The 23,051-nt window shown below is 36.7% G+C and overlaps 1 protein-coding gene across 5 annotated transcripts in view; it reads left to right on the forward strand.

Moving 5' to 3' along the window:
* Positions 1–23,051, forward strand: part of KLC1 (kinesin light chain 1) — a 49,369-nt gene that overhangs the window by 17,030 nt on the left and 9,288 nt on the right. For 2 of the 5 annotated variants that reach the window (XM_068400247.1, XM_068400249.1), the window contains exons 3-14: positions 2,610–2,840; positions 4,942–5,020; positions 6,966–7,191; positions 7,705–7,792; positions 8,523–8,624; positions 9,272–9,445; positions 9,594–9,693; positions 10,204–10,253; positions 10,342–10,409; positions 11,875–11,983; positions 16,197–16,358; positions 21,698–21,828. In XM_068400247.1, the coding sequence (XP_068256348.1) occupies positions 2,610–2,840; positions 4,942–5,020; positions 6,966–7,191; positions 7,705–7,792; positions 8,523–8,624; positions 9,272–9,445; positions 9,594–9,693; positions 10,204–10,253; positions 10,342–10,409; positions 11,875–11,983; positions 16,197–16,358; positions 21,698–21,828 (1,520 nt within the window). Of the gene's footprint in view, positions 1–2,609; positions 2,841–4,941; positions 5,021–6,965; positions 7,192–7,704; positions 7,793–8,522; positions 8,625–9,271; positions 9,446–9,593; positions 9,694–10,203; positions 10,254–10,341; positions 10,410–11,874; positions 11,984–16,196; positions 16,359–20,306; positions 20,949–21,697; positions 21,829–23,051 lie in introns of those variants that run through there. The other 3 variants (XM_068400248.1, XM_068400251.1, XM_068400252.1) reach the window with 2 other exon arrangements.

The raw sequence follows: 23,051 nt of genomic DNA on the forward strand, positions 1-23,051 counted from the left end.
GCACTGAAGCTCATTACTGAACTTCTCTTCACTTCAGTGAGACAGTTGCTGTTTTCTGTTTAGACTTTTCCATGGCATTAGGCAGGTAATGTTTGAGCAGCTCAAGAACTGAGCATCGGCATTTTAACTCTGAATTATTGCATAGGGATGTCTCACACACACGAATAAATGAATTTGCTCCAACCTTTGAGCTCTGCCATAACCTTAAATTCATGTTTATATTCCTTTGATTCTGAGATTCTTTATAGTAGCTCATGGTGCTTCTGGGGCTTAAGAATCTCTAATGTTTATTGAACATTTTACTAAACCAAAACTGAACCTAAAAAACATTTTAAAGGTTAAGAATAGAGTACAGAATCTGAACAACTTTCACTGATGTGTTAAAGAAAGGACCCGGAGCTAATTTCTGTGAACTATCTTAGTCGATGAAGGTATTGTCTGCAGAAGACGAGTGAGAAGATGCATGTTTAGCCAGGATGTCAGGACTATATTTAGCGTCCAGCTTTAGGGTATTTTGTACTAGGTCAAAAACCTGAAACGATGTGATGCAACATCGTCATCAGTATAAAATGGCAGAGTGTTTGCAAATGAGTTGAAAATTTCAGTGAGTTAACTTTATATTGATAGAATTTATACTGGTCTATAACTCTGCTCAGTCTTCTCATCTGGATCGAGCTGTTATTTTTTGGTGATCTGGAAGTTGTGTGCGTTGGATCATGGCAAATTGAGGCCTGAGAGAATGACCAAATACGGGTTACAAGACATGGGAATGTAGAACCCCTGGACATTACGGTACATGTCAGGCCTTCGTATATTGTACAAGCTTTGATCCCTTGTATTAGAAGAACATACTAGAAGAGATGTGGCATAAAATTGCAATAGTTGAGTTACCTTTAATGGCTGTTCGTAGAAGATCTGTGAGTGAATGAGTAGCTGCTCTCTCCTGACTTTGACATGGTATTGGGACTCTGAAAAGCTATTTCTGATTCTTGGCTCTGTCTGATTCAGCAGTCTCAATTGCAGATGGTGCTGCCTTGTTTGCCCCACATGGTGTTTTGTGATCTCTGGGGGAGAAGCCAAGAAGTCTGCAATTACTGCTGTGTTAGGAAAGCAATTGCACTTCAAACTACTACTCTTAGACCTGATAAGCCTACTTTTCTTGGGGGCTTTGGATTGCAACAATGTAGTGTTTTTGTTTAGATTTGCAGGATTTAAATGAAGCTATGGAAATATTTTATGGATATTTTTGTGACATGGATGTTGGTTTTGATATCACAAGTGTTATTTCCATGAAAATGAAACTGACTTTGCTGAAGAAGTAATAAAACTTTTCTTTCAGTTAATTCTAGAGAGTAAGATGACAAAGGATTTTAGTTTGCCATTGTAGCTTGTAGAATGTTTGAATATGTTGATCTTATTATCACAACTTTCCTAAATATACTTTCTGATGTTACAAATGCTACTGTTTGAATAGGCCAAGTAATTTAAATTATTAACAGTTTTGAATACGTGAATAGGTAGGTGCTGAAGTCTGGAGATTTGGACTGGTATTAGGAAATTATACCTGGAGTTTTATTTTACCTTTACAGGAAAAAGTAGTTTCTAAAGGCTTGATGTATTTTTTTGAAACCTGAAATTTCAGCTAAGGAAACCTTCTGTTTCACCTGAAATACTTATTTTAAAAACACTTCAAGGTAGCTTTGTTTTAAAGAAACATGAAATTGAGGAGGTGAAATACTAATAACTTGGGGATGTCAAACTCTTCTAAAAGAAGTTGTGTATTATTACCAGTTGCCCATTCTTCCTGGGATTGCTATCAGCTGTTCTGTGTATCAGTGAAAGATTACATAAACAGTGAAGGGAGAATATCTCCTGTGTGTAGTGGTTGACTTTCACTTAACAAGCTCCTTTTTCATTTAACTTTGCTTAACAAAAAAAACCCCACAAACAAGTAGACTGCTTTTATGGCTGTTCTAATTTTTGTCCTTAATGTGACTGTTCAAACACACTGAATGTCTGCACACTCAAACTTATGATAATGTATATATAAAGTGCTTATAGAAATCGCGTGTTCAGTTGCGCATTTAGATCTCAGTGGTACAATTGTCCCTTTGAAGTATTACCGTTACACTGAGGTGTTCATCCTTACGAACTGTAAACATGTATATGAATCCTTTTCTGTCTGAAAGCTCTTTAATTCGAACTCTATGTTAGTTCTTAGGTTATTTTTGTGATCCTTCAAGTTAAGTATTACTGCTCCATTTCATGTTAGTGGACCAAAGATTTCTATTTCAGTAATCTAAATCCTAGTTCAAATTTTTCATATCTTTTAAGATATATGTAATCTCCAGGGAATTCTAAACCAATTTGACTTCTGATAGCATTGTGGAAAACAATCATTAGTAAAGAGTTCCTCTGGGTTCATTCTGGCTGAACAAATGATAAAAAAGTTTAGAGGAAAAGTGAGAACCAGGTATATAAAGAAGAGAAATCTGAGCATTTACCAGATTTTACAGCTGACATAGGTTTTAAATAACAAAAGGCTTTTATGTTAAATACAGGACTGCATTTTAGAGGAAGTATGTCATGTGACACCTTCTGCTTTTTAGGTAATGATGGCCTTGTCAAATCACTTAAATGCAGTGGAATCAGAGAAGCAGAAATTGCGTGCACAGGTTCGCCGGCTATGCCAGGAAAATCAGTGGCTACGGGATGAATTAGCCAATACACAACAGAAACTACAGAAAAGTGAGCAATCTGTGGCTCAGCTGGAGGAAGAAAAGAAACATCTAGAATTCATGAATCAATTAAAAAAATACGACGATGATATTTCACCATCAGTAAGTAGCTGTATAGTAAAAAGCATCTTACGTTTACATAGGTGTTGTAATCTGCCTAGTTACCAAGAAGTGACAGACAGAAGCTTTTTATTTGTCTTTAACATAAACTTATTAAAATGCTTACCTTGTACCCGTGTCATGTAGTTTGCAGAAAGATTCTGGGAGTTCAGTTAATTCTTATTTTAAGAGAGTAAATGTTTCACTGTCTGTAGGCAGTAAAATACATATGAGGGTCAAAATCCATAAATACTTATTTAGTATCATATTAGCTTAAAAAAATGAAGAACTGAACTTAAAGCCAAAAAATTCCTTCTGTAAATTCAACAGTTAAAATAAGTGGGGAATGTAAACTATTAGAGATTCTAAGTATATAGGGGACTTGGCTTCTTTTGACTGCAAGAAAAATATTTAATTTTCATCTAGTGAAATCAGCATGTAGCTTTTATATCTGTTGAGAATTTACACTAGGATAGGATATTATTGAATCCCCTTTCATGACCTTCTGCCAGACATTGTGATCATCTGCACGTTTTCAGTTGTGTTTAGCTAGCCCATTGTGTTACATATTCTTAGATTCAGAGAGAAAATATATACCATTTTAATTTACAGAAGTAACTTGTCACTTAAAGAGACTTCTGAATTATTTGTTCTTCTTGTTACCCTTTTGTTTTCTTAAGTTAGATGGCACTGTAGAGAAGGATGTAGTTTTGTGTGTTCAGACCTTCTCAGCTGTGTCTTGGAAATAATAGTTTTTCATAACTGATTATTTCAGCAACATAATGGTTGAAAATCTACGCGTTTTAGTCATGCTTAACCAACTGCTTGACTAAATCCTTTTTAACATATTGTGAGAGTTGTTTTGGTCAGTTGCACGTGGAACTTGTCAGTGCTGCTTCATGAGTTGGTGTTTGTAGCTGAATACTGCCAGTGAAGCCTGTTTAGAAAAGGGGTGAGTGGAGGGAATATTGGGATTTTGATGTGCTAACTGTTGAACTGTAATCTGCAGATGGCCTAAATAGCACCATTATTGGAAGTTTAATTGGCAAATAGGGACAAAGTAAGCAAAGCATCTCTATAGTTTCACTAACCATATGGACAGTCTCTGTTGTTAGCCTTTGAAAATAGTCGATTGTGTATACTCAGTATGAGGTTGGAATCAGCACACTTAAAATTATGAACTCCCCATCTGAGTTCTAGTCCCATCAACCTGCTGTTTTTGCAGAGCACCCACTTTGCCACTTGAATGCCAGCAACAGCAGTTGCCTTTTTCTCATCTGTGGACAAAGGTGTTGGATGGAGAGCCAGAAAAATAGGAATGTGTTCTGCTCCTGGGTTTTCTCCTTACTGAGATTAACATTTGTGAGAACTTCCAACTATTTATATGGTGTAGACTCCACATTTAAGAAACAGGATTGAGGGATGATCTGTTTCTTTATTTTACATGGTTATGGGATTTGGAATGATCTTTGAATGTTTAAAACCAATATACACTGATGGATTGTGCAGAAATTAATATGGTTCCAGATGGAGACCATTGGAGATGAGCTTCCTTCCAAGTGGTTTTTTTTTTCTTTTTGAACCTTACAGATCATAATTGCAAAATCTATTATTTGTGCAGAAGTTGAGTACTCAGAAATTGAGATGTCAGAATTAAAGTTGCTGGTGCAACTTTATTCTCTTTCAGGAGATGAATGTCCTTGTTCCTTTCCCTTGCTCATCTATGACTGTGTTTATGACTAATAAAGTACAGTGGACAATTCCGTATTCAGTAGTGCTCCCTCTTCACTGGGTGCTTTCAGTAGGTATAAAGTCTCTGCAAGAAGAGCAAATGTGTTCTTGTGTGCTTAAACTGAGACTGAAATCTAGGAGACCTGATTTCTATTCCTGGCTCTTCTGAAGGTGTCCTGTATTGTTTCGGGACAGAGTATGTAGATACATTTGAATGTAAGACCTTCATTAAACTTCTATGAGAAATGTTATTCTTGGCAATTCCGAAGTTCTGGATGTGGGGTTTTCCTTTAACATTGCTCATTAAGTGGACTGTCCCTTTATGCCTTAGATTTAAGTGTACAATTTGTTTGGGTTTGGCGTTGTTCTATAGGAGGATAAGGATACAGATTCCACCAAAGAGCCTTTGGATGACTTATTTCCCAATGATGAAGATGACCAAGGACAAGGAAGTAAGTGCACTTCAAATTACAGTGTTCGTGTATTTCTGCAATGCAGAACATAAAGATGCTTTTCAGAAAAATGAATCCATGCTTGGGGTCCTCTGAGACACAGCAGAGTGGTGAATGCTTGGGGTCCTCTGAGACACAGCAGAGTGGTGAATGCCTCTGCTGGAATAAAGAGATCAGTCATTGATATACATTCTATACATTGATATGTATAGAACTGGGGCCTAGGTTTTTAAAGAGAGTTTACTAGCTGTTGTAAAGTTCTTGGCACTGACTTCAGTTCAAAATTGGTCCCACAGTCTTTCCTGTGGGCCTTAGAATGGAAAAGGTTTGTTCCAAGTGACTGAGGCAGATTCTGAAACATTGAAGCTTTTTGATGGTCTGCCCAGATGGTGAATTCTGTTCATGACTTTTTAATGATTTGATTTAACGTTTTGGGGCAGGTTTCAGTCTGAAGTCTTCCTCATATAATCTTTTGTCCTTTGCTAAGGTTGTCTTAGTTTTACTACTCATTCTAGAAGTATTGTCTTCAGGTCAGAAGGACTGATGAATATGCAGTGAAGTTGGAGGTAGAGGTTTGATAGTGTGATTGTAAGGAGCCATTAATAGATAAGCCTTGCTTAGTGAAATGCTGTGTTTTTTGTACAGGTGTAAAGCTGATATTATGTAATGTATTGATATTGTAGTGTATAGGCAGTGTGCTAGTAGTATAATGGTTCTTAGTAGACAATTCACTTCAGAAAAAAATGTCTGAAGGGTCCCACCTTTGTAATCAACAGGGTTTCGAATTTCCTTTATGGGCACATACACAAGATACACTGCATGCTTGATAGCATGGTAGTGCTATCCGTAGCCAGCAATGGAAGGAGGACTTGAAGAGTTTAGAATTGGTTAGCACTGACCATGAACTGCACCCTGAGCTCATCCTTCCTTCACTAGAACTTTGTAGTAGAAAGTTTAATGGCAAAGCTACAAAAGACAATGTTGACATTTCAGTAATTTCCTTGACAGCCAGGAGAAATACTGAAATGCCTCAGTGCTTTGGTAGGCAGTGATTGTGGGTGTAGGCTTGGAATTGTGCGATTCCACTGACATAAAAAGGCTCCCGCTTGCTGTGAGAGTGTTTTTTACGTAGTAGAAAGGAGAGAAGAAAGTCAGGCTCGTGGCTGGAGCCCTTATCCTGTGTGTTGTCTAGAATTTAATGAAAATGAGTAAGAGGTTATTTCTCAGTCATCCTAGAAATCTCCAAGGGGAAGAGAAAAGGGGTAGTAGATTTGGGGGGGGAGTGGAAGGGTGGGGTTGCAACAACCAAAGGTTAGGAGATACAGGAAAATAAGTGGCTAAGCCTGAGGGTTATGAAACCTAAAGGTTGACACTGGCTTTGATGACTCAGTGCCTTTTCTCTTGCAACTGTTGTTTGTGGCATCCAAGGTGTTTTAATCCTTTATGTGCCCACCTTAAACATTCCTTGATATAGCAAACAAAGGGAAACAAAAAAAGATTGTGTTTAGAGAAGAACAAAGGAAAAAGGACAAATCATTTGAGCTTTTCTACAGGTATTTGGCTTGTATATGTCAATGTTCCTTTCCATAGGGAAATGTTGACGTTTGCGAGTGCAAAATGATGATACAATCTTGAGAATTGTTAATGATTTGCTGAGCTGAAATGGCTTCCCACTTTCTTCAGTGGTTTGTTATGTAGCCCTTTGAGCTAATAGTAGTGTAAAATAATACTGATACAATGCTGGACAGAGTATGAAGAATGGTCATATTTTCATCATCACTGTTCAAGACAGCATGGCTGCTGGTGAAGTATGTTCTAATACTTACGCTTTGTATTGAAGCCATAAAATTCAGTGAGTCTCGTTTTGTGTCATTGAGCAGTAATGTTAGATGTTTTAGTTACAGTCTTCTTTTAAACAACTTGAACTCTTGCGGATTTCTTTCAGTTCAACAGCAGCATAGCAGTGCAGCAGCTGCTGCCCAACAAGGTGGCTATGAAATTCCAGCAAGATTAAGGACCCTTCATAATCTTGTTATTCAGTACGCTTCCCAAGGTAGATATGAGGTTGCTGTACCTCTCTGTAAACAAGCTCTTGAAGATCTGGAGAAGACTTCGGGTCATGATCATCCTGATGTTGCCACTATGTTGAACATACTTGCTTTGGTGTACAGGTTTGTATACTGACATAGATAAATATCAGTTAAATAAATAGTTAATATTTGGCTGCAACCTGTTAATGTTCAGACTAACATTTTTTGACTGTTGTATTATTTTTCCATTCCCTGTTTTTTTTTTATTAAAACCCTCAAGAGGGTCCTGCAATATTTATGTCTCCCTATACTTAAACAAGTTGCTGCATTTTTTCCTGTGCCTTTGTTTTGGGAGTGAAGCTGGTTTTGACACTTTTTTTTTTTTCCCTGCTGTGGGGGCATGTCTTGATTACCCACTTACAGATAATCTGGAGGTATTAGTTGGACAGCAGTGTGGAAGTAGTACATGCTAGTCCTCAACCAGCAAACTACTTTACAGTTACAGACTTCAGGTTTTTACTTCCCAATTTCTGAATATATTCTCTATTACTCTTCTTTTGTACTAGCATCTTTAGGCTAGTACTGAAGTCAGCTTCATTTTTATGACTTTATTTTCTGAATCCCCAGTATTAATTATGACTCTTTAAAATTTAGAGACCAGAACAAATACAAAGATGCAGCAAATCTCCTGAACGATGCCTTGGCTATCCGCGAGAAGACTTTGGGCAAAGATCATCCAGCGGTTTGTATACATGCAATATCATATTCTTAGTTGTGTTTTTCACTGAATTTTTTTCAACTCATTCTAATATTAAACTCAACAGGGAAGTTTTTAAGACCTGGCTTATCTCTAAACAGTACAGGTAGGAGGCCACGATATAACATTCTTTTTCTCTTAAATATTTAATGTACCTTTTGATCATTATATTCAATGCTGTTTTGCCACAAATGACTCGCACATACTTGATTTCGGATTGCATGGACTTTCTATGGGAAATTAATTTGGGAAGAAAGATTTGAATTTGCTTACTTAAATCACTTTATTAAACTCAGATTGAAGGTGTACTTCTGATTTGTTTTACTGCTGCTTTTAAATGAAACTTAAATCAAGCTTTTATTCTTAGTGTTTAAAAATAATGTGATATATCTCACTTCATGTAGCCTGTGTGAAGCAGGGCAACTCTGAGTATAGATGTGAGAGGTAACTTTGTAAGAGAAGAATGTATGAAGAAAATGTATGCACTAAATTACATTTCCACAAATGAAGCAAAAGTTTAATGATTTTAGTTTTTTTTCCTTTCCTCATTTGTGTATGTATGCATTCAATAATAATTATTTCTTCATTTGCAAATTTCAAGAGGTTTACTCTGTGCATGGAAAATTTGAAAACATCAGTGCATTGCAGATGTGTTCATTTGTCAGGTATTTGTATTGGCAAATTCCAGTGTAATTAGTATCTCTACTGTTGACAGGTGGCAGCAACTCTAAACAATCTTGCAGTACTTTATGGTAAACGAGGAAAGTACAAAGAAGCTGAACCATTGTGTAAGCGAGCTCTGGAAATCAGAGAAAAGGTATGAGTAAAAGAATACAGGACCTTTGAATGGATTTTGTGAGGGAGGGGGTAAAGTTAAACACTTTTACTTCTTTGATGTTTTGTTTGGGTAGATCTGCCAGATAAACCACAGAGTTAGCAATAGTAGTTAGTGGTGTCTGAAATTCAAAACAGTAGTAAATTGCAGTAGTCCTCCGGAGCTGTTGGAGTACTCTGGGTATATTCTAAATTCTGTATTTTGTAATTAACCTTCTTTACGTTTTTCTTTCCCCTTTGATAGTTAAATAATCTTTGATTTGACAATAGCATTGGAATTAAAAATGAAACATCATTGAAATTTTAAAGGTGATTATTCTATGACTATGTGGATATTTTTTCTAGTCCGTGAGACTGAATGCCTGCGTCTTCAGGCTTCTTTGTATAATACGCTGCATATAATGTTATTATACTACTTACATTATTCCTGTCATGAATTGTTCTGCAGCATTCTCAGTTTGTAATAGAATCAAGTAATTTTGATATCTTTCAAATGTAAATTTTGCTTTTGTCATCTTCATGCTGAATTGATGAGGAAAAAAAACCTAACGGGATATTTCTAAATGATGCCTTTCCAAACCCTGATATGATGATTGGAGAACGTTTTAATACAAGATATTTCATTTTCAGGTTCTGGGGAAAGATCACCCTGATGTTGCCAAACAATTAAATAACTTGGCTTTACTATGCCAGAACCAGGGTAAATATGAGGAGGTTGAATACTACTATCAGAGGGCACTGGAGATTTACCAAACTAAGCTGGGACCAGATGATCCAAATGTTGCGAAAACAAAGAATAACCTGGTAAGCCTTTTATAAAGTAAGTCTAAGAAAAAGAGAATTTTCTGATGAATTGAATTGCACCTTTATTCCGCATGTATTGTATTTATTATTTATCAAGTTAAATACAATAGTGTGCTGATATATGTTTTGGGGGATATTTTGCTTTCAGGCATCCTGCTATCTAAAACAGGGCAAATTTAAGCAAGCGGAAACTTTATACAAAGAGATTCTTACTCGTGCTCATGAACGGGAATTTGGCTCTGTAGATGGTAAGAAGCTTGGTCCCTAGATTTGGATGTGTGTTTCATTTTTGTTGTTGTTATGAATTACAATCAACAGGAAGTTAATTGTATCCTGATTTAAATTGTTGTCTGCTTGAGGTAGACTTAAAAAGTGAGATTATAGATGTGTTGAAGTACATTCATTATAAGAAAGCATTTAGATAGAGCAGTAACATTTGATTCAGAAGGAAAATCTTTCTTACCTGAGGTAGACTTGGTAGGTTTGTTTTATGGATTGTATTTCTGGCATAATTTATCTTATGCCCAACCAAACCCAATTTTGGCATTTTTATAGAGGCAGAAAAATGTATGTCACTTTCCAGGCACAGGAAAATGTCTGTGCAGGATTTTTAATGATACAATAAATACATTGTTAATATGAGTCCTCCATTAATACATTTAAAGAATGGAAAAAATACCTTTAAATTGTGAATTACACTGTACAGTGAAGTCAAATGCATTTTTATCAACTGTAAATATTTTCTTGTGTTTCATCAGATGAAAATAAGCCTATTTGGATGCATGCTGAAGAGCGGGAAGAATGCAAAGTAAGACTGTTGTCATAAATCTTTTTGGAGCTTTTACTTATTTAAGTTACAAATCAGTTATTTTTCTTCAACGTTACTTTTGTTTTAGGGAAAGCAAAAAGATGGCACATCTTTTGGAGAATATGGTGGCTGGTACAAAGCTTGCAAAGTTGACAGGTAGGTAACTTCTTCACAGGACAAACAACACGGCAATACCCAGTATCCAGAAATGTCAGGTTAAAGCATGTTTAAAAATGAAACCAAACCAGCTGCTTGCTTAGGACTATAAAAACTATAGTATTAAAAATTCAGGCCCCAAGACTGGGTTTCAGGAACACAGTTGCAGTTTTCAAGTCCCGAGGCTGCTTTTAATCTAGGCTAGTTAGATCTAGTAAGTGACATAAAAATTCACCAGTTGTGTTCTTGGCAGTCCTTCACGTGGAACCATAGGTCACCTTTCTTTCTTTTTATACCGTTGGTTGGCATACATGCTCTCCCTGCCCCAGCAAGACCTCTAGAGAGGGCCAGAAGGAAAAAGGATACTGTGCAAATAACTGAGCCTTGAGTTTTCTAGCTGGCACAAGAAAACAAAGGTAAACTGGCACAATTCAGCATTTTTTTTTAGTTTCTAAGGCTTGAAGAATATAGTTTTGTGTGAATGAAAATGTGTACTTTAAAATGGGAGAAACAAGGACTTCAGCTTGGGTTATACTTGGTGAAATTTTTTTTGTTTGCTTTAGTTTTGTTCCTTAACTGCCTTTTTTTTTTAACGTGCAGGCAGTACAGTGTAAGAAAAAACCTGTCTGATATTGATAATGTTCAATGAGGGGTTTTGTGTTTCTTCAGTGTTTGTATTTAACAAGCAACGTAACCTTTGTACTGTTGAAATCTGTTTTTTTTTCTGCATCCTGAACTCTGGGTGCAATACATTTTGTTGGTTTGTTTTTCATGTACTAGTTCATTCTAACGCATGAGGAAATCTTTTCTCCGCTGTTACTGGAGCAAAACTTCGCACAACAATACAGTGACTGAGCTAATTCTCATTGTGTCCTTGAAACAAAAATGTCTTGTTGGAGTGTGAGACTTGTTAATGGAATGTGCGATTTTTATTTTTTTTTTTTTCCCTTTATTGTTCAAGCGTAGTTTGAATGCATAGAAACTGCAAACAGGTATTAAGTAAAAGCTGATGAACTGTTAATTTGTTTTGTGACTAAGATGTGCGACAGTAATGGTCACTGTATGCCTGAGTAGGCGTGTTCTCTGGAAGCTTCACAATTATTCAGTTGGACACGCTCAGATTGAGCTAAATTTTCACCTCAAGATGCATCTGAGCAACACAAGGATGTAGCACTCCAGTTTTCTCTTGAGTAGGTCTAGAGGCTAGTTACTACCAGTTTCAGGGCTGTTGACTAATCATGGGGTGAGCCATTAATGCACTTTAAAAGGGGTTGACAGGTTTTTACATGTACATGAAGTACAGTATAGTATATTTCAAGAGGGACTTATTAAATAATTACAAAAAATATGATAAATACTATATTTAAGTTTTTATTAGTTTGTGAATTGAGAAGAGCTTAGTGTGTGTATGTGTGTGTGTGTGTGTGTATATATATATATACACTTTTTTTTTTTCTTTAAATAGTCCAACAGTAACAACTACCTTAAAGAACCTTGGGGCACTTTACAGACGACAGGGCAAATTTGAAGCTGCTGAAACATTAGAAGAGGCAGCAATGAGATCTCGTAAACAGGCAAGTATGAAAATTTGCTTTCATGATATTTCTGCATTGTGGTCATGCAGATTTTCAACTTCAGGATCTATCATATGTGCAGAATGTATAAACTTAGAGCTGTTTAGTGTCTGGTGCCTGGTGTCATCCTCTAGTTTCAGTCTGAATTGGTGATAAACCAATACCATCTTAATACTTGCAAACTGGTTAATTGCTAGAGCAGTGGCACCATGTACCGGGGGCATGATTCAAATTGGGGGTGAAATTATGTGGAAGATGGACGAGCAGAAAACACTGTGTTAGCCAGCAGTCCTCAGTTGGCTGTATGTCCTGGGAGAGAGACTGTAGCTAGGGGAAAATGGAGAGTTACTGCTGATAATAATCTCCTTTGCCAGTAATGCTGTTCTACTTTTACTAAGGAGCTGTCCAGCCTACAGATGGTCTGTTTCTGCATACAACTGACTGACTGGTGCAGACCTTGAGAAGAGCATTATAATTTATCAGTTGCTGTTTCTGTTACTTTTGCAAACTGATGGGATGAATATTACAGTTCAAGGGGCGGGGGGGGAGGGCTGTTATTCTTTTAATGTGGAGAGGTTCTGTGCTGTCTCTGTGCTCTCAAATCTGCTGTTCAGGTAACTCTCAGTCTTAGAAGGTGTGAGAGAGTTTGTTTCTGTTGGTTTTATTAGCTTGTTGTTTTTCCTTTTTACTTTTGGATGATTTCATACAATGTTTTTTATAAAAGTACATAAGACTGGACAAGCAAACATGGCTTGTCAGTGTGAAAATGGAAAGCAAAATAAGAAAATATGAATGAATTAAAAAAACTTGGAAAGTTCAGTTTTAATTTCCTTTTCATACGATAGCAAATAAGATTTGTATTTTTCTCAGAAGTGGTTTGTTTTGTTTGTTTGGGTTTTTTTCTTATATGTAAAATTCTAAACTCAAATTCTAAATTCAAGTAAACTGACTTAGGTGATGGACAGTATCTTTACTGATAATGTATTGGTTTTTATTGGTTATACTGATTTGAAGTTGTATTTTAAAGAACGATACTGCAGTGTTTGATGTATATAGAAGCAGATTTCGGGAAAAGGGAGAGAGCAAAAAAGTTCCTGGCAAACCTCATGCTCTTCTAGTGAATTCAGCAACAGTTCCCTTTGATATAAGGTGGCTTAAGTTCTTTCTTCCACAAAAAATGATGGAAAACTTGAGTTTGCCAAATAAATGGAATGAAACTGGTAAGAGGAAAGTACGAATCTGGGAGAAAAGTTCTTCAGCAAGGAAAATTCAATGGTAGGGGGGAAATAGTTGATACAGGTGCTTTCTTTCACTGAGGGTGATTTTCACATATTTTTCCTGAAGGTTCATTTTCAATGTGTGTCATTCAAATTTGATTTGAAAATAAGAAATGAATGTGCACTGCACCTTAACATATTTGCTTTGATTCTTAGTTTTACTGTTGCCATTACATGTGATAGTTTTTTAATGTGAACAGATACAACCAGGATAGATAAGCATGCTTCAGATTTGCAACAGAGTCCAGTTGGAGGCCTGTATCTAGCGGAGTCCCTCAGGGGTCGGTACTGGGACCAGTTCTATTCAATATATTCATTAATGACTTGGATGAGGGAATAGAGTGCACTGTCAGCAAGTTCGCTGATGACACAAAACTGGGAGGAGTGGCTAACACACCGGAAGGCTGCGCAGCCATTCAGAGAGACCTGGACAGGCTGGAGAGTTGGGCGGGGAGAAATTTAATGAAATATAACAAGGGCAAGTGTAGAGTCCTGCATCTGGGCAAGAACAACCCCATGTACCAGTACAAGTTGGGGACAGAGCTGTTGGAGACCAGCGTAGGGGAAAGGGACCTGGGGGTCCTAGTGGACAACAGGATGACCATGAGCCAGCAGTGTGCCCTTGTGGCCAAGAAGGCCAATGGCATCCTGGGGCTGTATTAGAAGGGGTGTGGTCAGCAGGTCGAGAGAGGTTCTCCTCCCCCTCTACTCTGCCCTGGTGAGGCCGCATCTGGAATATTGTGTCCAGTTCTGGGCCCCTCAGTTCAAGAAGGACAGGGAACTGCTAGAGAGAGTCCAGCGCAGAGCCACGAAGATGATTAAGGGAGTGGAACATCTCCCTTATGAGGAGAGGCTGAGGGAGCTGGGTCTCTTTAGCTTAGAGAAGAGGAGACTGAGGGGTGACCTCATTAATGTTTCTAAATATGTAAAGGGCAAGTGTCATGAGGATGGAGCCAGGCTCTTCTCAGTGACATCAATTGACAGGACAAGGGGCAATGGGTGCAAGCTGGAGCACAGGAGGTTCCACATAAATATGAGGAAAAACTTCTTTACGGTGAGGGTGACCGAACACTGGAACAGGCTGCCCAGAGAGGTTGTGGAGTCTCCTTCTCTGGAGACATTCAAAACCCGCCTGGACGCGTTCCTGTGTGATATGGTCTAGGTAATCCTGCTCCAGCAGGGGGATTGGACTAGATGATCTTTCGAGGTCCCTTTCAATCCCTAACATTCTGTGATTCTGTGATTTTCATTGGTGCATCATATACCACCTATACCATAATATATCACATTATACACAGCACTAGATTTGGACATGTAGGAAACAATGCTGTCTTACTGGCAGTGTTTAACACTACCTTTCTATTCTAGGTCATTCAAATAAAGGAGGACAGACAGGGTTAATGCGTTTCCCCTTTTGAGCTAAAAGCAAAGAGGTACTTTTGTTCCCAGGTGTGGAAAAGCATCAGTTCTCCACAGCTCTGTTCTCCTTCACACATGTTTTGTTTGCTTTCACTGCTGGGGTGTATATGCTAGATTTTTGAAGACCCGTGAAGTTCTTTGTCCTTCACCTTTCGTGACAGAATCGAACAAACTGGGAAGGTGCAGTTCCCTGTCCCTTCATTATTTTTTTTTTTAACATGTGAGGTAAATAAGAGACAATAGCTTTGTAACAGAACCTAGAATCTGTATGTGATACATCACCTCCTTCGTGGTGATTTTAAATAGTTTTATGCTTTCCATGTTCTATGCTGCTAAAGGGATTGGTGCAAAAGCTGTTTTGAGCCTACGCTTCTGTACTGTCTGAGAGCTCTAGACACTTTTCTGCACCATACAGCCACACAGAAGTGAAAATATATGGCCATTACATGTTGGTTTCATGCTTCCATGCTTCCTTGTGTGTAGAATTCCATCAGGGAGGGCTGTTCTGCTCTTCAGTTAGTGGCAAGCAGCTATATGGGAACCAAGAACCTGGTTTCTCCAAGAACTTTCATTCTTATTCATGCACTTTACTTTTAAGTAGAATTTTGGCATGATTTTCACTTTCTGTATTGTGGTAAATTTATGGATTTGTCACACAGATTCCCTGCTGCATTTGCTGCTAATATGCTGCACAGTGAAAGATGCAGAATGTTTTATGTGTAAGGCATTCATCTGGGATCGCTTCCTGTCAGCAAATACTGTTTATAATCTAGAGTAGATTTATTATAAAGGAAACAAAATAAGTATGATTTGAGCTTTGTTACTTTCTAGTTCCTGTGTTAAAGATTTTACCTTTATTTTAGTGCCTTCACAGAAGATATTTTAACACTTTTAAGATATTTAAAGGATTATTTGGTAATTGATGGGCGTTATTTAACACAAAGTAAACATATTTTGTTGACCTTATATATAGTCTGTTCTCTTATAAGCTTATTTTCTATTTGATTTCTTTCTGAAGGATAAATTATACTACTGTGCTAAGTGTCATATGTCAGTATTTTTAAATAACACAACCTGTGTCTTGGGTATTAGATATTCAGACACCTGCAGCATTCTTTCCAGAGGTGGGTGAATACTGCACCATTTGATAGGTGGAAAACTGAAAATTGCATTGGCTGTTCATGATCTATAAATAGCTTAAATATTAAGCTGGTGGCCAGATGGCTTCAGGTGAGTGACGTGAACACCATGAGACTTTGACAAGTGATAGGGAAGGAGGAAAAGAATGTCAAGGCACTGAATTCTCAAACTACCAAACTGTCTGCTGACTCCATGCTGTGTCGATTCCTGCAACGTATAAAGGGCAGCTCATCTTAACGGCCCTTTGAAAGCAGAATCGGGGTGATGGAGTTACGGGTTGGTTTGACTTCTTTCTTGATGATGTTATTATGTGTAAGTTGTAGATTAATACAGCTTGTGATAAAATAAAGCCTTTTCCCGTTTTATCTAATTCTCAGGGTCTTGACAATGTTCATAAACAGAGAGTTGCTGAAGTGCTGAATGACCCTGAGAGCATAGAAAAAAGGCGAAGCCGAGAAAGCCTCAATGTTGATGTGGTAAAGTACGAGAGTGGTCCTGATGGAGGCGAGGAAGTGAGTATGAGCGTAGAATGGAATGGGGTAAGTACAGTACACAGTTTAAGAAAATAGCCTAGAGAAATTATCACCGTAACAAATATGGTTGTCCATTCGCCAGCCTATTGTATTTTCAGTAGTTTGTTGGTTGATGTACTTTGTATTTTGTAATTTTGCAGAATCAATTAAGAAATTAACATTTTATTTATCATAACATAATGTAAAAAATTTTTAATATTTTTAAAATTTTAAAACATCTTTTCTGTTGTTTTCCTGAATGGTGAAATTTCTTCAAGAATCCCAAGCAGTTGTATTTAACTCTTAAGTTGTTTAATGCTGATTGAGTGTCCTGGTTATGATCTGGTGTACAATTCCTTGTCAGTGGTTTCTTTTTACTGGTAGAAATATTCTGGCAATTAACTTTTGCTTTTGTCCTTTTGATGGCATGTTTGCCTGTATTTTAAATGTTTCTTTAAAAATACTGCATCTGTTGGAATCACAAAGAACACTTGCTATGGAGATGTATTAAGTGTTATCAGTTTTAGAGTAAATTAAAGTGATCAGTCTAACACTAAAATAATTCCAATCTCTTCCTTACCCAACTTGTTAGAGGAAAAAATGTAACTTTTCAAGCTGCTGTACAATCTGTTTTAAGAGGCAGTGCCATCACATAACAATGTGATAGTAACTTCCCATTTCTTAAGTGAAATATTGCTATCACTTTCCTGTATTAGAATTTGACTGGAGTCAGGGCTTGCTTCTATTTGTTTCCCATATATTGGCTTCACTGTATAACACTGATTGTCATAAAGTGAAAACATATATAATATGATTACATATGTGTTTTTTCTAACCATTTTTTCCCTTTAATTTGAAAGACAGTGCAAGCTTTCAGTTATTGATCTGGCTTATGTAGTTGTTTGCTTCTGTCACCAGCTTTCCCATGCTTTATCCCATTGCTGGCGATGGGATATATATATTGCACTGTTAACTAACTCCCAGCTGCAGTTCTGCTGAAAATACTCGGTTAGATTATAAAAATGGTGTTGCCTGCTTTTGCTGTATGGGAGGGGAAGTAGCCTACTTTGCAATATTGAGCGTTCTGAAGTTTCATTTCTCTTACAATAGCAATCTTTTTTTTTCTTCTTTTTTATAGCTGCATGAGACAAAGTTTAGCATTCCAAAGAAACCTTGATAAAACACATGCTGCTTTAGTCTTAAAGGAGAATGTTCTTTCCATCTTTGCTGTTGTCTCTTTATTATTGTTTTCTTGGCATTGGTGTTCTCAGTGCCAAGACAGTCAATCAGCATCTATTGTGAATAATACTGCATCATTAATAAAGCCAAAGTAAGGTTGGATAACTCTTCTTTAATTCACATTTTGCCCATTCAGCGTTAGAACTGTGTACTGTACTCTTCCCTTAATTTTCGCTGTACTTTGCATGACTATATGTTCTAAATGGATTAAACTTTTTTCTGTTATTGGCGTTAATTAATCAAGCATGCAGGTTTTGGACTGAAAGGGCCTTCTGTGGAAAAGCAATAGACGGTATTTCTAGGTCAATATTTGAATCAAACTCAGTGATAAAATTTGATGATCTGAAAAATTACATTTTGACATCTCAAGGCAAACAAACTTTTCATTTTTAGTGTGCTGAAGTGGCATTGCTTTATTCTCATCTTCGTTACTTCTTTTTTCCCCTCTTAAGAGAAGGTATTTTGTATTACATGTTTTACATAAAGTGGGCAACTCTCTCTCCCTCTACCCTGCTAGTGTATCTGTCTCAGTGCTGTTCTTCCCTCTACTTTATCTTGTGTAGTTTTTCTACCCTCCTGTGTTCCCTCCAGACAAAATATTCTGATTCATAAAGTATAGTAGAATTTTTTACTTCTCTGTGCAGAGCCTGAAGAGAGGCCTGCCTTTTCCATTTAAAGTCTTCTAAAGGGGTCAAGCTGACCCGTGTTCCTGTCTGTCAGAGAGAATAGGTGGAGTGTGTAAACAAACTTCAACAAAAAATTTTTGTTGGAAGTTTTATTGCAATTAAGGGACTTCCGTGTGTAGTGTAATCCATATTAACATTATATACTTTGATGGAATGTCTTACACTCTTACAAAAAACTGAAATATCTGTTGAAGTAAATCTGCTGTTAACTGTTAAAATGGACATGTTAAGTGAGGTTGTGTTGTGCATACTTACGTGTTTCTTATAAAGTCCATCCCTTAAAGTTAACAGAAGATACTTGAAAATGCTGAGAAATACTTGGTCTTAAAAATTCAAGGTAGAAATCCCAAGATTTGTATCCCTTATTGTACTTTTATTTAAAAAATGACAGTGGGTATCTGTAATTGGCATTTTTGTAAATTGATCTTGCAGTCAGTTGCAGGACAGATAAAAATCTTCATGGTATGATAGTGCTTAATTTAAGACAGTGTTCTTAGTGTGAGGAAGTATCTTTTCTTAGTCTAACCCCCATGCTTCAAAAAGACAAGCTTTTGGGCACATAAATCTGCTTTCAGGTGTGAAACGAAAGCAGTAAGTTTCACTACCATAGACTAGCTGGTAAGAGTTGCTCTTGTTAATAAGAAGTGTCAGATAGTCAGAGGGGCATTGTAGCAGACAACTACAAAGTACAGGAGGTGATGGTGAGGAGATGTAAGCCAAAGTAATGAGGTGATTCTCATTCTGAGCGACATAAAAATTGGCAGTTAAACCTTGCCATGGAAAAGGATCTCTCTTTGTTTTTGTTTGTTTGTTTGTTTACACTGGATCTAGGAATTTTTTTTTTATCCTGAGCACATGTTTTAAAGGTGTTTTGTTAATCATGCAGTCGATGTTTAATGTGGGAGTTCGATGGTTTTTTTTTTTTCAGATTTGAAGTACCCAAAAGCTTGTCTGCTTATTCCTAATGTTCTAGTTAGCATAATAAAATTCATACTTCATACCTACCCAATTTGTCTTGCCTTTGTTCTTTGGATCATTACCACTGCTACAGCATTGCTGGTTTAAGACCATATGAATAATTAGCCTTTTCACTGATCTAATAATTCTAACTGGAATTTAGACTTCAATTTATTCAGTCCTGCAAAGCTGAAGTCTGTTTTTAAAAAGTATGAACAATATATGCAATTTAGTTTGACACATAAATACTCAGATTTTGATCTTCTAATCACTTGGTAGCAAGGCATTCTTGCCATTTCCAAGATTAATTTTAATTATTGTTCATTCCAGTTGCTATATGTAAAGGCTCTCAAAACAGTTATTTAAGACTATTAGTAATGGTTTCTGTACTTACACTGACCATGGGAAGTGTGTAAATTGAACCACAGCTTATTTGTAAAGGTGTATTCTTTCAGCTGTCTGACTGCATTAGGGAAAGTAGAGAAGTTTCCACTTGGATTGTATATGTATTATATACACAGATATGTTCTAAAAAATACTCGTGAAAGTGAATTGACACAGGTCAGTTGGATTCTAGTTCCTTAAAGGAATGAACAGAATTTTGTCTGGAGGTTAGGGGGAGACCTCTTTCTTCTTGCAGTTTTGTTTCGAGGAAAATTCCTGACAGAAGTTAAAGCTGAAATGACTGCACCTTGCTCTGTTCCTTTCTTCTGGGTTTTTTTTCTTTATTTTTGTTTTTGTGTTAATGTCAGCTGAAAAAAAAATCCTTTCTTTGTTTACAAAATGTCATAGGAAAGCTATCACTTCTTGTAGGTGTTTTGTATTTTATGCAAGAGCTAACTTAAACAATGCACAGCATCATTCATGCTCATTTGTAAGTTGCATATTGGCGATAGAGGCGAAACTGTATAAAGACGTACGTGCTGGTAATGGCAAGGACCTGCACTTTGTACTTAAGGGCAGTCCAAATACTCTGGAAAAAAATTGTTTTGAATGTGACCTAGAAATACTGTAAACATAACTGTTCAAAATTGAAAACTGTTGAATTTTTCCCAACAGTTTCATTCAGTTTTTCTCTCTCCATTTCTGACAGGCCTAGATGCCTTTTGTGATTCTTATACTGTCTCCTGCATGACGGGCGTGCACCATCTTCAAGCTTTAACTTCTCTCTTCAGTACTGACTGCTGTGTTTTAGCAAACCCCTTAAGATTCTTCTCAGAGCTACACTTCCCTGTAAACTGGCCATTCCTTCAGTGCTGGTGTCTTTTTTGGTTTTTCTATTTCTGTACATGTGTAGCTTTGCCAGATACGTATCTAGTCATACAAAATGTTATTACAACCATTTGCTGTGTAATACATTAGTAAAAAAAAAAAAAAAGAAACCAAGTAACAATGAACTTTATAAGTAGCTGTTCACTATGGAAAAAAGGTAGTTAAAAGTATCACACAAGGTATTATTGAAATGGCATGATGGTGATCTTTACAGGAGAAAAATGAAACAAAACCTGTAACAGTAAGGCATGTTCTCCAAGTGCTTTAAAATGTATTTAGAGACCTATTACATGGTTAACATCAATATGGAACTCTGGATGTCTTCACTTATGATTATTCTAAAGTAGCGTTGCTGTTTAGTCTTTGTGTGAGATTTTGGCAATTATGCTTTTCTCTACTAATCTTGGTGTTCAGTGATTTGTGTATTTGTCTTTCTAACTTCTAATAAACTCACTCCAACTCAGGCGTCTGTCTTTGTCTGCTTAGTAGTACTTTCCTTTCTTCTTTTACAATTCTTGCATAATCACGTAGGACTTCTATGAAGTAGGAAGTGGTCACTTCTAATCTTACTAAACTGTTGGGTTTGTTTGTTTGTTTTTTAAGAGTAAAACATTTAAAAATAGAATTGTGGTCAGTTGGAAGTTTCTTTGGATCAGCACAGCAGTGTAAAACATGAATGCAATGTATGAAAAATTCATTTCATCATGTTTTAAATTTTCTTTGGTGAAAGTTGAAATGAAGCATAGGAATTTAACCATACAGGTTTCTGATGAGAAATATTTTTTGTTTAAGGATTTTAGGATTAATTAAACATGTTTGCAAGTAATGTAGATGTTTAGAGAAAATAAGAGTTTTTTCTTAGACTCTGATGGAATGCTTTTGCTTGGGGCTTGTACTCTGTTAACCACAGTGTGCTGATATGAAATGGTAATATGGTGATGGTGAATTGTTTGATTACTGTGGTGGGGTTTTATTAATTATTATGAATCATGGCTTGAGCACGTCTTCACATTTTAGGAATCTTTGTTGCAGTTTGGAAGGAACCCTTTTGGTAAAGTTAGAACTATATGATATTCTGTGTTTAGGTAATTGTACCAAGTATATATTAATAGAAATTAAAAAAAAAAAATTTCATCAATGAAATGTTTTTGAGCCAGGTTTGGGGGAGGGCAACAAACTCTTGCACTTTCACATTTGTTCAATTTTTTTCAGGATGGCACTGGATCTTTAAAACGCAGTGGTTCCTTTAGCAAACTTCGGGCTTCCATTAGACGCAGCAGTGAGAAGCTGGTTAGAAAGCTGAAGGGAGGAAGTTCACGAGACAGTGACCCAAAGAATCCAGGGTAATTATCTATTCTTAGCCGTGCTGGTGTGCCCTCCTTCTGTGCTCCTGCTGTAGCCTAGTGCAGTGCCTAGGGCAGTGTTTTCTCTGCTTCGCTAACTGCATATCATATAGATGGGTATCTTAAAAATAAAATAGGAAATAATTTCTGAAATTTATAAGGAAAGCTCTGTAACATCTGAGGAATTATGTTTGCTTTTAAGACTTAACTCAATTTTAACAGTGTTTTTTCCCTTTCTACTGCTTTAGCCACTTGAAGAATAGAAAAGCCTCAGAATTATTGATAAATGTTACCTGCAAAACTCTCCGTTTCATACAGCAGTGAAGAATAATAAAGGTTACTGATTTTTACAGTAAAAGCTTGAATACAGTAAACCCACAACTAACATTCTTGATATAGCTTAATGTCTTGATACATTCTTCATATAGCTTTATATATTGCTGTGGGTATAAAGAGAATTACTGACTTAAGCCCTTCTCAGTTTCTCTTTTTGGAAAACCCAGATTTCAGAGAGCAGAGGAAAATGTTGGAAAACTTGAACCTAGTTGTGCATCCCATTAACATTTTGGCCTCAGTGAAGTCAGTGGTAAAAATTCAAATTCTAATGAATCTGATTTCTCTTTCCTATTTACCATATGATTATGGATTTGGATGTATGTAATATTTCTCATAAATGCATAAAAACATGCATCTTTTATTGGCTGCGCAGAGAAGTTGAAATGTTAAACCGTACTATTATTTTTCATAATAGCACTCATGGGTATTCCCCCACAACATAATTGCAATCAGTTTTTCAGGGTTTTTCCCCTTGCTGTGGAAAACAAGCTCATTTAGTTGACAGGAAACTATATGACAATGTGAATTTGAACTTATGCTTTAAAACAGTTACATTGGAGAACTTGGAGTAACTTCTGATGGAGCAACTGGATCTATGAGTAGTATAGCAGATGATGATGGTAACACCTGAGACAGTGATTTGGAGGCAGTGTCTCAATGTGATTTTGTAAGTGCTCCAGTGAAGTTTTGCCTTACTGCTTTTAACATTGTTTACAGCTGCAACACATAGAATTCTCTTCCTCGCATATTTGTTTCAAATTCAGCCTGATCTGATTTTTAGAACTGTTAATTAAAATTTCACTCTCAACTGCACTGAATCAAATTCAAGGGCAAAAATCCCTTTGCATTTATTGCTACATCATTGAGAACTGCCTCTGAGATGATAG

Source organism: Nyctibius grandis, chromosome 4 (assembly GCF_013368605.1).
Source record: "Nyctibius grandis isolate bNycGra1 chromosome 4, bNycGra1.pri, whole genome shotgun sequence".
Taxonomy (NCBI): Eukaryota; Metazoa; Chordata; class Aves; order Nyctibiiformes; family Nyctibiidae; genus Nyctibius; species Nyctibius grandis.